This window comes from Cryptotermes secundus, unplaced genomic scaffold, assembly GCF_002891405.2.
Source record: "Cryptotermes secundus unplaced genomic scaffold, Csec_1.0 scaffold220, whole genome shotgun sequence".
Lineage (NCBI taxonomy): Eukaryota > Metazoa > Arthropoda > Insecta > Blattodea > Kalotermitidae > Cryptotermes > Cryptotermes secundus.
Window position 1 is genome coordinate 258634 of NW_019735557.1, and position 15769 is coordinate 274402.

Sequence of the window (15769 nt, forward strand, 5' to 3'; positions counted from 1 at the left end):
AAGAACTGAAAGGAAAATAGAGGATATACTTGGAGAGGATCAGTTTGGATTTAGAAGAGGAAAAGGAACCAGGGATGCAATTGGGATGATGAGAATTATAGCAGAATGAACTTTAGAGATAGATGAAGAACTGTGTGCTTGATTTATAGACTGGCAGAAGGCATTTGACTGTGTAAATTGGGCCAAATTAATGCAGATCCTAAAGGAAACAGGTATCGATTGGCGTGAAAGAAGATTGATTAGTAAATTGTACATGGATCAGAAAGTTAGAGTGCGACTGGACAGAGGGGAGACAAGAAGTGTGAAGATTGGAAGAGGAGTTCGACAAGGATGCTGTTTATCACCAATTCTGTTCAACTTGTACAGCGAATGCCTTACCAAGGAAGCTCTGGATGGGCTCGGAGACTTCAAATTACGAGGGCAAATTATTCAAACTGTGAAATATGCAGATGACCTTGTGTTAATGGCTAAGGAAGAAACTGTGCTACAGGGCATGATTGATAGACTAATTGAAATTGGAAGGTGCTATGGCATGGAAATGAATGTGGAAAAAACAAAAGTAATGAAAATTTCGAGACAACCAACCCCAGTCACAATAAACATAGACCAGATACAATTGGAGAATGTGAAAGGTTTTAAATATTTGGGTAGCTTGTTAACAGATTATGGAAAGTGTACTTGTGAAATTAAATCAAGGATTGCCATGGCAAAAGCTGCATTTACCAAGAAGAAGAATCTTTTTACCAGCAAATTGGACTTAAATTTGAGGAAGAAACTAGTGATGCTACATTTGGAGCATGGACACTTAGGGCAGTAGATCAGAAACACCTGGAAAGCTTCAAAATGTGATATTGGAGAAGGATGGAGAAGATCAGTTGGACCGATTTTATGAGAAATGAAGAAGTGTTATTTAGAGTCAGTGAGCAGAGGAATATCCTACACAAAATAAGAAAACGGAAGGCTAATTGGATTGGTCATATCCTATGCAGTAACTGCCTTCTAAAAGTATTTATTAAAGGTAAGATAGAGGGGCGGATAGAAGTGACCAGAAGACATAAGAAGATGCTGGATGACCTTGAGGAGAGAAGGATATTCTCATTTGAAGGAGAAAGCTCCAGATCACATGATGTGGAGGAACTGTTTTGGAAGAGACTGTGGACCTGTTGTCTTGACAGGTTACTGATGAATGAGTGAAACAGAATAAAATATGAATGAATATGAAAATTCAATACTACAACAAAATCAGGTGTGGCTTAGCCCCTTTAGCCCCTAATGACACACCGCCCCTGCAATTTTCCATAAATGCTTCTTTTACTGAGCTTGTGGTCTTCTGTGTTGTGACACAGTGTAATCTTGTAGGAGGCTAGCAACATTTTGCCTCCATCTTTATGGTCAGAGTATACAGGTGAGGAATTAGTTGCGTTATACGAGTACAAGCAGATTGAAATGAAGGTAGTCACTTAGATCCCTGGGAGATGGGGAGGAGATAGAACCTGGTCTGGGCCAGAAGGCGCAATGAGCAGGAAAGCGGCCATTTCCTCACCCACCACACTTTGAGCCTGAAAATGGAGGCAACATGTTCCTCCCAAACATTAGCATCTGCCTATAACACTACATTGGTATCACAATGTAGAAGCTCACAGTTTTAATTGGAATGTTATTTTGGACACTATTGGAAGGAAAATCCATTTCTTTCTTCATTTCAAATTAGCCACCAATAAATCTCTTTCATATTTATGTACCAAACAGTTAACTGCCTGATGTTTACTTATTTAACAACACTGTTCAGTAATCTACTTTAAAATGATCCTAGTGTTGCTCTTACTGTGGTTGGCAGTTTACATGGCTGTCAGGATGAAATCATGGAAAATATAGTTCTGGTATTTAAAAGAATAGTCCAGGAAAAGTTGCGCAGTGGATGGGCATGTCCATTCATGAAAGTTAAGGAGTGTTCTGATTATGTCATTCATTTGTTTTCAGTGCCAGTAGACATCTCAAGTTCAGTTAAAAGCATTCTTCCTTGTACAGTCAAGTACAGTCGTATTTGAATGTATTATTCTCTATTTACTGTATTAATATTTTAGTTTTATTCTTTATTTTTATTCATTGATTTTCATTTTTGTTTATTTATATTTGTACATTTTTCTATTTCCTTAAACATGCCACCTACACGATGTAAATTGAGTGGAAAAGTGTTGCATTGACAATGAAGAGAAATTGTTAGTTATGTATATAGAAGTAAGTATATGAAAGAGGCTGGGCCAACAATTACAGTTAAGAACATAGGAGTGGAAGTAGCAAAGTCAACAGGTGTATCGGAAAGTAGTGTCAGAAGAATAATAAGAGAAACAAAAAATATAGAATCTGGGGCTTCCACTTCCTTTTCGACACCCCATGAAGAAAGACCTAGGAAATCTCCAGTAGCCACTTTGGACGACTTTAACGAGTCTGTGGTGCGAAGAACAATTAATAACTTCTACATAGTCAGAAAACGGAGACATACCCTGAAAAGGTTCACGAAAAGTTGAAGAAAATGTTAGATTTTCAGGGATGCATCTCCACATTAAAGAAAATTATTTTGAGACTGGGGTTCCACTGGAAGAAAACAAAAAATAATTGGCAGGTACTTGTGGAATGATATAATATCAGAGCCAAACATCTTCAGTATTTGGGGCAAATTAAAGAATATATGGAAGAGGGCTGCGAAGTCATCAACATGGATCAATCCTATATTCATTCATCGCACACCACCCCATATGCATGGAGTGACGGATCCATCCAGGGATTATTTTCCCCTGTGTCCAAAGACCAATGGCTCATTGTTATCCATGCAGGGGGAGAGCAAGTTTTCATCCTTAATGCCTATGTCCGCTTCAAATCCCACCAAAAGTCAAGAGACTACCACAGTAACATGAACTACACCAACTATGAAAAATGGTTAAAGGAGCGACTTATTCCTAACCTTCCCCCAAATTCTGCCCTTGTCATTGATAATGCTCCCCACCATAATGTACAACTAAACAGAACCCCTAACTCAAATTCAAGAAGAGAATCTGTGATATCCTGGCTAAAGTATCACCTTCCACCTATTACCTTCAATAACACTGATTTTTCATCATTGCGGAATCCAGATATATATAATATGATCCTACCACTCAAACCGAAATATCTTTCCTATAAAATAGATGGAATCTTTGCAGAACACAATCACATTATTTTATGACTCCTTCCTTATCACATAGAATTCAACCCAATTGAGTTAATATGGGCCACGGTAAAAAAAAATGGGTTGCTCAAAACAGTACCACATTTAAGGTGGATGATGTCATTAAACTGGCAGAGCAGAAATTGGCTTCCATAACTGCAGAAGACAGAAGAATGGCAACGTAGGTGCCAACATGTAAGGAACATTGAGCAACAATTAATGGCACGGGAAGGCCTTTTGGACGCAGGACGGGAGTTCGTTTTCCATGTTGGCGGTGATAGTGATACAGTTCTGATGATAGCTCCCATTCATCTGGTGGTGACCTGGAAGGACAGGCATGTGGAGATGATATCTGTGCGGACATTGCCGGTGTTGCCCCTTTAGAATAGACCTGTGTAATATATAAATAAACTGTTCATGTATATAACAGTGAAATATATATAATATTGTATAGTGCATAATAGTCTGCCATTCGGCACTTAAAACTTAACATCAGATGTGTGAACATCATCGAGACTAAACCACCAACACTGTGCAACACAATGAGGTAAGATATTATTTCCTTTTGAGAACGCCTGTACTGCATTCCCATCCACACTTGTCAGCATGCTGGAGCTCTCTCCGCCACTACCAATATTCGTGCTTCTCCTACTCCGTGTCGGAGGACTGTCACATCCGAATACTACTACTGTACTTTCTGTGTGTGGCCTGCGGTGGCATGACCTTGCTTCTGATTCTCATAAAAATGAAACAGTCTCTTCAGAAATTTTAGTGAGACACTTGCCAGCATATGAGCTCATATAGATTATATTTCTGTTTCAGATTGTTGTCACTAAACTTCTTACACCATTATGCAGGTACTCTGTTCTTACATAACTGTATAATTAGTAGGATGTATTAAACATTTTCATTCCTTTTTATTACAGTAATACTGCAAATAATAAATCAGTTTTCAAGGTTATGACATACATATTGTGGCTTATTTGCTCTATACAGGAACTGTTGAGCCACAGAGGCCTCGGAGCACGCGTGCAACGTGAGAGTTGCGGCTTGCATCGGCGTGTTGCTAGGTGAGAACTCTGTGAACATTTGGATAGCACAACAGGAAGTGCGAGTGACATCACTTATCCCCACTCAGCTCTTCGCTACATGACATAGTGGAACAAGAAGAAGTCTCCATAGAAGACGCCAAAGTGAAACCGGTCAAAGGACGGAAGAAGCGGCGTAGGGGCAAGAAGCAAACTGCATGGCGACATGGAAAGCCAAAGGAACTGACCCAAGGAGATTGTGGATCTCAGAGGATATTGGCTGCCGCCTGCAGGAAGGTGTCCTGCCATGCAACAGTGGCATGGCGCAAGAGGAACATCTTTATGAAATCTTAGACCAAAACAAATTGTGGACCGCGAAAAGAAGTTACCGCAACCAGAAAGAAGATTACCCACTCTGCAGGACACAGATGTAAGGGATGAAACAAAGACGATGTCACACCAAGAAACCCGAAAGGAGAGATGTTAGGGAAGAGACTGTTGAAAGGCCTGGAATGCAACAATGGCATAAGGAACCAAGGCCTGACACAGCAACAACAAGGCAGAAATGGAGTGAATGACCTAGGTGGCAGACAGCCGCAATAGCTGAAGAAACCAGACCTGAAGATGGTACAAGTGGAAAGCATGGGAAATTCTTACGTGAATTTCACGAAAACTACAAGACTGGAGATTGCCAAGCGAATGGTCAGATCTACTGTTGGGTTGTGGACAATCAAGAATTGGACCTTGTGGAGGGGTCAACCCCCTCCAAAACGAAAAAGGAGCATGACACAAAGGAAGAGCCTGTAATGTAAAACCACCGGCCTCCCCAGCGAACCTGAATGAAAAAGAGAGAGAAAACGTTGGATAATTATGATACAACTGGATCTCCTGGCACGTTAACAGGAAACTGCTTGGGACAAGCTGGTCTTAACAAGGTAGCAGATGTAACGGTTGGAGAATGGACAAAGGGAAGGAAAGAAACACCAAGCCATAGAAAGAGAAGACGTTGCAAGCACAGCCTTTGGAAGAAAAGGAGCGGGAATGCACCGTTAGGCTATTTAGAATGAACAGCCTTAAGGTGGGAGCAATGTTGCGTATTTGCTCTATGCAGGAACTGTTGAGCCACAGAAGCCTCGGAGCACGTGTGCAACATGAGAGTTGCAGATTGTATTGGCGCTTGGCTAGGTGACAACTCTATGAATGTTTGGATAGTGCAACAGGAAGTGCAAGTGACGTCACATATCCCCAATCAGCTCGTTGCTATGCGATGCTTGCTAAACACCCCTCCATGCTAGGCTGTGAGGTCACGCAACACATGATGTAACTGATTTTTGTGTGGAGATCCATTGCTAGGAGATGACAAGTGGAGACAAGATCCTAGTACGTGTGCAGCGGTGAACTGGAGAGTGTATGTAAATCAGCGATAGTGCTGTATTTTGGGTGTAACTAAAGAGTGCATGTAACCAAGCTGTAAATAAAGCCAATCTCTGAACCAGAACCCGTCATTTCATTACGTATACCCTCCTACACATGGCAATATATTATATATATGTTTTATGGTTTATTTAATAGCTATGTCAGCAGCTCAGATTATGTGAATATAGCATCAAATGATAAAGGTGACAGTGAATGATGAATTGGATGGTATTTTGAAGTAAGTGGCCATGGCCTAATTTAAACTACTCTCCTAGCATTTGGCTGGATGGACTAAAGGTGACCATGAGAAACCACATCCGCAGTAATGATTGCCTTGGTTCTGATTCATACTGAGCACCTTAATAGAACCAGGAACGTTACTGCTTGAGCCAATTTTTCACTGACATTTCTCTTTACTGTAAGTTGGCTGGGTTTAATTAAATTACAACACTCTCAAGTAAATAATGTTTTTCTTGACTTTGTTCCATCTTGATGTAAAAGCTGAAATGGAACCTTGTCATAGAACAGAATGAGGTTGTCATAGGACTAATTTTGTGGCTTTGATATAGGCTTGCAGTAGATACAAGGGCATTCAAATATACCGGGACTGATTTGTGTGTAAACAAGCTGCACTGTGCAGCAGCTGTGCAACCTTGAGAGAGTGAAGCCACAACCTTCACCCTCCCTCCTCTTTGGATTAGAACCTGTTCAGTCCTGTCTATGAGTTGCTAGAGTGATGAGCGAAAAGAAGGTATCGCGGAGCATGGAACAACGCATTGTGATCAAATTCCTCGTTGGAGAAAACCTGCCCACTGAAATTCACCACAGACTCCACCAACAGTATGGGGAAGAGTGTCTGTCACAGACCCGTGTGTTTGAGTGGTGTAAGTGCTTCAGAGAGGGCAGAGAGCACGTGGAGAATGAAACACATGATCGTCGGTCACAAACATCCGTCGCCGAGCCAAACATTGATCATGCAGATGCGCTTATTCATGAGAATAGGCACATCACTATCAAGGAACTTGGAGCAGTGCTGTCCATCAGTGTTGGTAGTGTAGAAGACATCGTGAAATACCACCTGCACTATCGCAAGGTGAATGCACGGTATGCACGGTGGGTACCATGCACTTTGACGGACGTGAACAAAATAGTGTGCATGCAAGCTGCCAGTCATCTCCTACGGCAGTTTGAAGACGAAGGTGATGCACTTTTCAAGTCTGTAGTGACCACCAATGAAACGTGGGTGCACTACTTCATTCCCGAGTCCCAGCAGTCATCACGCGAGTGGCGGCATACCAGTTCTCCCAAACCCAAGAGAGCGCAGGGAGCAGTTCAGCAGGAAAAGTGATGGCAACCTTCTTCTGGGACTGGCAGGGGGTTATCCATGTGCACTTTCTGACAGATGCCAGAACAGTCGATGCAGCTTATTACTCAGACCTCCTGGCAACAGACGTGAAGGAATAGATCCGATCCAAGCGGAAGACAGGCGGAAAGCGGCTAGCCTTCTTTCAAGACAATGCACGCCCCCATATGGCCAAAACAACAATGGAAACCCTCCAGAAATTGGAATGGAACCTTCTGACACATCCGTCGTACAGTCCCAATTTGGCCCCAAGTGATTTCGACCTGTTCAGAAGGCTCAAATCAGACTTGCAAGGCATGCAGTTTGTGGACAACGACACCATCATCCAGACTGTTAGGGAGTGGATACGCCGCCAACCACAAGCCTTTTTTGAAAAGGGCATCAGGTTGCTTCCAGAACGTTGGAAAAAATGTGTTCACTCCAGAGGGGAGTACGTTGAAGACTGACATGTGCAAGTAAGTGTTTGACAATTATGGTTTTTAAAAAAGTCAGTCCCGGTCGTATTTGAACCACCTTGTTTATCAAAGTTCAGTAGTGGTCAGACTATATGGAATTTGTGATATACAGATCCTATCCAAGCCATATTTTCTCAGGTTCTTCATATTGTGACATGACTTCTGAAAGTTGGAATAGTGAAGTCAGAATCCACATTCATTGGTAGGCAAGAACTCAATAAATACATTCCAGTGGCAATGAATATGCAAGCAACAATCAAGTAACTTGTGTTGCTATGCAGTGACGCTGTAAACATGCCTTCCCAACAGTAGACAGGCCCTGTTTTCTGCATGGTCTGTGCAGAGTGGTTATACACGTACATGAAAGTCCACTTGTGAAGAATGGAGTTGAGTTTTGAGACGCCAGCCTGCCAGGATATGAGCTTCATAACAGAAGAATTGAATTGAGTTCCCAGTTGCAGAATAATGGCAAGGAGGGATTTAGGAAATGAAAAGAAAACTTCGTGTATGATTTGAAGTGACAGTGAGACTTATAAATCTGTTGCCAGGATACTGTTAGTGAAGACTGAGAACCATAGTGTGTGTGTAATGGTGAATTGTAAAGTGTATAGATCAGTGATAGTGCTGTAAATATCTGTAGATTCAATTGCTGTGTATAAGGTGTCAATAAATCCAGTCATCCAATCTAAAACCTGTCTATAAGTCACTCATCCCCCCATATCTGTGACAATATTTTCCAATTTTTTCTGTCATATTTCTGAAAAATTGGAAAAGTAAACATTAAAATTAAGGAATGACAGACAAATTGCATACAGAGGAGGTAATTCACACTCATTGATTCACATATTCCCTTGCTAATTACCTTTTTATTGGTGGTAAACAGTTGGAATAAGTGATGTGGTATCATTAAATATTCTGTCAGAATCACATCTTTAACATTGCCACTCTGAGCATACATAGATGGGAAGTAGTATTAAAAGGCATTTTCTTGTTGCAGGTAGAATGTGGAATTGGAGAACGAGCACCTTCTGTAGCAAATTTCATTCAAACTACATACCAGGAGCAGTTGCTGGCTCAACTACTTCAGTCACATCTGATAGGAGACTTCTGCATCATTGGACCTAGAGGCTGTGGGAAAAGTGCTACTGTTAAAACACTGGCAGCTCTGTTGAATTATCAGATAGAACCAATTGTTCTCTATCAGGTAAGAATTCAAATATATGTATGGATTTTATTTTATTGATTCTTTCTACTTTCTTTGCCTAACTAACTGACTGGCTCCATGGAGCTGAGTCCTTCATGAGAACCCTCCAGTTATTCAGCTACTCGAGAATTTCCCAACATTTTATGAAACCCAGGTTTTCATTATTATGTTCATAAGAGCCCTCAATTGGTCCCCATCCTTAGCCAGATGAGATTATTTTTTTCAAATATTCCAACCAGGTCTGATGCCCTATGTAACATTTCCTAACAAAATTATTTTTATGGTGAGGAGTTCTTAGCCCCAAGCTCAATCTTCAAGCTAAAGGATCACCCCTTGTCTCCTGTCCATGACTTTTTCTTCAGTATAGTCACAGCTAACCTCCATATCTGGAGGCCATCTCCTCCAGCCACAGCCAAGGGATGCACCATGCTGTGGTGACAGGACCTGCTTAACATAGGCTTGCATTGCCTTCATTAACAAAATGATTACTTGTCCAAAATAATGTGTAATGTCACTGATGCCCAGAACTGGTGATATACATGCTTACATATGCAATGTACAATGTGAAATAAAGAACAATCTAATTATGCAGGACAATAAATTGCATGTTTTTTTCAGTGACATATGTAATATACCGTTTTTGACCAAATTGGATATGTGCGTTACTAAAATGACAATCAGAAAGTTGTAAGGTGAACAATTTTGTTATTACCATCTATCATTATATGCAAGACAAATGAACACATACCATATTATAAAATTTGAAACGACATTATTTAGATGATAATAAACTTTTATTCCCTATTTAAACATCAAATTCTAACATTATGCAGGGTGTCCCAGGAGGAAAGGTCAATATTCTGGGAGGTCATATTATTGGTCATTCTAAGCAAAAAAAAGTGTGTATATATGTGTGTCCCATTCTGAACAGTTTCCTAGTTTATTTCACTGTACAGTTTCAAAATTGTTGATAAAAAAGAAATATTACGTGGGCAAATTATCTGCTTTCTAGATTAACCACAGGAATTTTAGAACATCTTAGGTATTCATTTGAGCCAGAATAGCTTAGACTGTATACTGACAAGCTACAGGCTTGTCCCTGGGGCCCACACAGACTTCTATCCAATAGGTACTGTGGGGGGGGGGGGCTTTCCCCCCCAGTGATTGATAAAGTGGTCAAGGCATGAAGCTGACCACTTACATCCACTTAGTGCTGAAGTCAAGAATGGTGGAGCTCTACTTCCACTCCCCCTATATGTCTTCATGGCATAGTGTGTAATCAGTTAAGGTCAGGGACAGCTTTACCTTTATTTTAGGTATTCAGCATGACTTTGTGTAATGACTGAAATATTGTCTGTTGCATCTGTTTTTCAGTGATATGTGTCAGTGATGCTTTGCAATGATTTGCAGTAGACTGTACATCTTCTGTCATTATTTAGCAGCTTTCTGTTTTATTGCTTTATTTCTGTTTGTGCTGTCTTACTACCACTGAACAGGGATTATTTTTCTGTTTAGTGACCACAAGAAGAATTAATATATACTTCACAGTCTACATTTCACTACAGATTTTAACTATACAGAGAGTTCATTAGATAGGTACTTTGTTTACACAAATATGAGAGAACTCCCTCAAGAATTATTAGATTTTCAGGAAAATTTAATTCTATCAGTGTTACATTTTGTCATGCTTTCCATTTTAATAAGGTTCTGTGTCTTTGCATTGTCCTTGTAGTCAGCTGTTGAAATGCTTTTTATCTGGATTAGACACACTTCAGTGCCCTTATGTTGGACACTCATGCTGGGGCATGATTGGTGATTATCACTGCATGCTTCACGATCATTAATTTAAATTTCACTTTGTAGCCAGACACATTTTGATATCTTTGACACTGTAGAATATCTCTTCTTTTAACACGACAACTCATGATCAGTATTATGGTGTGAATGCTTAGTCCTTCAGATTGTTCCTAACACAGTAGGCCTTTGCTGCAGCTACAGATAAACTACACACTACAGTAAATGCATTTCCTTGATGTAGGACTGCCTACCCTGAAAGCATTTCCTGCAGAATATTACTGGCAACACAAAAAGATTGGCTCTACTACAGTATTTTGTAAATGTGTAAATATAAGGTTAACCATGCTATTTTGGATGCCGAAGCACTAAAAACAGAACTTGTCCAGTAATTGGATTAGTGGTTATTTTGAATTAGCTGCAGTACTTTGCCTCTTCATTACCTTGGATACTCTTAGAGTTCTGTGTTTTCCATCCTCAGTAGATGTTGGATCCTAAGAGGTGGGCATAATTTGTCACACTAAAAATTAAAAATGTCCCTGTCCTTAGTTCATTAAACACCATGCCATAAAGTTACAGTGGAGAGTGGAGATGTGGCTCTGAGACTTTATTAACCTCAGCAGTAGATAGAGGAGAGTGGTTGGTTTGATACCCCAGCGGCTTTACCTCCAAGTAAAAAGGCCTTTGTACATATTGGATAAGAGGCTGTGCAGACCTCAGTGTGGATGTAGTGGTGAAGAGAAAAGTATCTGTCCAACCAGGAATGAAACTCCAGTTCACTGGTTATCCAGCCTGTAGCCTAGTCACTACATGTACTCTTTAGTTTCTTCATCACTGATATTTCTCTTATATCTGCAGCCTGATAGGCCACAGATCTTTAATGTTACTAAGGTGCTGTCTGAAATCTTCAATTCACAGAGCTATAGCTAGTGGTAAACAAGATAGAATTAATTTATCTGCCTAAATTTGTATTATGCTTTTTAATTACAGAGTAACAGGTTGCCTCACGATAATGTTGATTGCAGAGTATGTACCTTGTCTAGGAACATAATAGGTAAAAAGTAAAGGTAAATTTGTCCTTGTGCTTAATTAATTAAGCACTATGCTCTGAAGACGTTTGTGAGTGGAGGTATAGCTCCACCATTGTTGACCTCAGCGGTAGATGGAGATGAATGGTTAGCTTCACACCCAGTCTGCTTTACCCCAGGGTAAAAAGCCCTTGGAACCCTCAGGATAGGGGGCTGGTTGGGCCTCAGAGCCGGTATGGATGTTGTGAAGTAGAGAAAAATCTCTTGCCCCTGCCATGAATTGAATCCCAGCCATCAGCCCATAACCCATCTATACCATCTGATATATCCTACCTCTTTCTACAGATATGCTGTATAAAATAGTAATGTTCTCCTTATATCATTATGATCAAATATTAAGTGTGATGAGGTATTTTGCAGGACATGACTTCACGAGATTTGCTTCAACAACGATCAACTCTTCCAAATGGGGACACGATATGGCAAAACTCTCCCCTGGTTACTGCTGCTCTTGAAGGCAAGATGGCAGTGCTAGATGGTATCCACAGAATCCATCCCAGCACTCTGTCCACTATTTACAGGTATTCACTGTCTGTTCCCCATCTGATTATTATTGCTGCTGTTCATCATCAGCTCCTCCTTCACTACCATCACCACCTCAGCCACTCTCACCACCACCACCACACCAGATATGGATTTTTTATCAATAAAACAATTACATATCCATCCAACACAACAGACATTTTTACAATGAACATGGCATGTTCTTTAGTGTCTGTAGGCTACAAAATTTTACATTCCCTTACTTCTTTGTAATAATGTATACCTTGATCATTATACTGGATGATCATTGACTTCTTTTGCTGGTAGAAATACAATGGTATGAATTTCAACACAAAAATATTTGTGTCCCATTTTAGATTCCAAAGAAATATAAACAATACCAGACCCTTAAAACTTATATGCTGGAGAATTATTCTGCAATGTAGCAAAAGCTTTTGGCTCAGTAAATCATCAAATTTTGCTAAATAAATTGCTCCCCTCCCACCTCCATTGCAGTGAATAGCAACAATTTGTCTCAGATCCTATCTGACAAATAGGAAACATCAGATCAAAATAAAATCTTCCAATACAACCCAAAATTTCTACTCAAACCTCCATCACAATGAATAGCAACAGTTTGGGTCAGATCCTATCTAACAAATAGGAAACATCAGATCAAAATAAAATCTTCCAATACAACCCAAAATTTCTACTCAAACTGAGGAACAATAAAACATAGTTCCCCGTTGGTCAATTCTAGGACCTGTGCTTGTCATTGTATATATAAGTGACCTCCCTCTGACAATAAATGCCAAATCTCTACCCATGATATTCACCAATGACACTAATTAACTGACTGACTTCATGGAGCTGAGCCCTTCTTGAGAAGTTGTCAATTGTGCAGCTACTCAAGGACTTCTCAGCAATGTATGCAGCCTGAAGGTTCATTACCATGTTCACGAGAGCCCTCCAGTGGTCCCTATCCTGAGCCAGATTGATTGAGTCCAGACCACCCCATTCTGTCTCTAAGATCCATTTTAATGTTATCCACCCACCTATATCTTGGTCTTCCTAGTGGACACTTCCTTCTGGCTTTCTCACCAATATCATATATGCCTTCCTCTTGTCCCCCATTCGTGCTACATGCCATCCCCATCTCATTCACCAATGGCATTAGTCCCATAATTCCTAGAAAAATTTCGATAATTTTATATGTTTTGTCAAACAGAGCTCTCTGTTGTGTGAGTAAATGGTTTACTGCTAGCAATCTGGCTCTGAATCTAGATAAAACAATTATAATAACATTAATAACAAATAATTCACCACAGATATCTATTAGACATTGGATATGATGATAAATATATAGAAGAGTCAGTGAACACCTCATGCTGCTTCCTCACTCGCGTATATTTCCACCCTGAAGATGGAGGCGATATGTTGCTCCGAAACGTCGGGTGGCGATCTGTGCGGCGCAACATCCCAGAAGATGGCATTCTTTGTAGTCACCAGCATGAAAAACCTCAAACCTTCAAAATTCCTTTGTTTACAAATTGATAACCACGTAAACTGGAAAAGCCATATTGATCAGTTGGTTCCTGAGTTAAGTGGAATGTGTTATTTGGTTTGATCTCTTACATATCAGCAACACTGACAGTCCAAAATAAATTTATTTTGCATATTTTCACTCTATAATGAAGTATACAGTCATTTTTGCTATGACTGTAATGGCACTTGCATGAGGGAGGACAGCTGACTGCTGGGAGAACCACTGCATTTGGGGGGGGGGGGAATTTATACACATTGCAGCTTTGTTTTCAAGATAAATTTATAAAAGCAGTAAATTTTCTCTGAATTTTTTGGCTGGATGAGATAACTTGGAGTGTATTATATGTGACAGTTTCAGTTATATGTTAATTCAGGTATAGAAATAAAACAACTTAACTGTACTTTCATATTTAGCTTACTGATGGGAAACCTGCTGGAAGTATTGCATGAGAACATTATGGATGTATGAACTTCCTTATCGCTGTTTAATAGACTCTGGATTTTAATTTAAGGTTTTAATTCCAGGTTAGTCCATGACCGAGAGCTGCAACTTCATGATGGACGTAGACTTGTCCGATGTGATCGCTTTGATGAATATAAAACTCGTCACAGCCTGTCAGAGCAGCAGCTATATGACTCAGGACTTCTAAGGATTCATCCAGCTTTCCGCATAGTGGCTCTTGCTGAGCCTCCTTCTGAAGGTATGTTTAACTTCATTATCTAACGTGTCTCTTGGTGGTACAGGAATCGCATAGTTAATGTGCTTAATCAGTTAATTGACAGTTGGAGAGGTGTCTCTGGAATATTTACAGCAAACCATACGAGGGGGGACCCACAAATAACCAGAAACGACCTGTTGCGCACGCATGCTTTGTAGTTACGAGTTGTGCTGCTAGGTGGTGTTAGCTGTGGGTCTCCCGTGACTGTTAGTGAGCTGGCATAAGTCTGAGTTAAGTGGTTTGTCTGTGGTGCTCTGTTGTGTGCGTTCCTGTTTCAACCCTTTGGCGATTAGTGAGATGGCCGACCAGAAGGAACAAAGAGTGTGCGTGAAATTGATGAAGATCGTCGAAAGACCATTGACCAACTTTCTGAGGAAACGAACATCTCATGGAGCACGGTCCAGCGAATTTTAACCGAAGGTTTGCACATGAGACGGGTGTCTGCAAAATTTGTTCCTCGCTTGCTCGGAGATGACCAAAGAGAAAACCGCGTGAATGTTTGCCGCGACTTGAAGAGTGAAGTGCAGTTTTCCCTAACTGAAAGCAAAATTTCACGCACACTCTTTGTTCCTTCTGGTTGGCCATCTCACTAATCGCCAAAGGGTTGAAACAGGAACGCACACAACAGAGCACCACAGACAAACCACTTAACTCAGACTGACGCCAGCTCACTAACAGTCGCAGGAGACCCCCAGCTTACACCACCTAGCAGCACAACTCGTAACTACAAAGCATGCGCATGCAACAGGTCGTTTCCGGTTATTTTTGGGTCCCCCTTCGTATAACAAAATTAAAGGATCCAGATTTTTGGACTTTGTTATGAAGCAATCTGCCAGTGAATCTTTGACATTCAAGTAACCATGAATTTCCATTTATCTCCAGCTTTTTCAGCTACAGTATTTCATGTTGTATATATATTCCCCGGAAAATGTTTGGGTTCTGCAACAAGAATTCCACATATGCAGAGACTGCAGTAGTCCAACTTGTTGTCACACCATTGGAAGGGGGAAGTGCTGAAATAAATTAGGGACCTAATTTCTAGCACCTACAATGTAACAGAGGAGGTTTGATGAGAGCTGTGAGAAGAAATAACTAATGGGACTGTGGTAAAGCATGACAGGCCTAGCAAGCTGATAGTAGATTTTGAAATCACTCTCATTTAAAAACCTAGCTTTAGGCTGTTAGAGGACACACATAAATGTGAAAATTCTGAAGGATGAAGGAGGACTGGGGAGGGCTATAATGGTCATGGAATCCAGTCCACATCTTCACAGGCTTTTGGTATATAAGATTAATTTTAATATTATCCTCCCACCTATGCTTAGGTCTGCCAGGTAATCTCTTCTGTTTTGATTACCCAACTAAAATTTTGATAAGCATCAACGCTGGTCATGGTTTCTAACCCCCTGTTTGGCCGTGCCATATCTCAAGCAGTTAGTCGCTGGCTTCCCACTGCAGCGGCCCAGGTC

General features: G+C 40.6%; 1 protein-coding gene across 1 annotated transcript in view; it reads left to right on the forward strand.

Annotated features, from left to right (window-relative positions):
- Positions 1–15769, forward strand: part of LOC111869550 (von Willebrand factor A domain-containing protein 8) — a gene marked incomplete at its 3' end in the record, with an annotated part of 294700 nt that overhangs the window by 189846 nt on the left and 89085 nt on the right. The window contains 3 exon segments of the mRNA XM_033753471.1: positions 8465–8671; positions 11914–12074; positions 14107–14282. Coding sequence (XP_033609362.1) covers positions 8465–8671; positions 11914–12074; positions 14107–14282 — 544 coding nt within the window.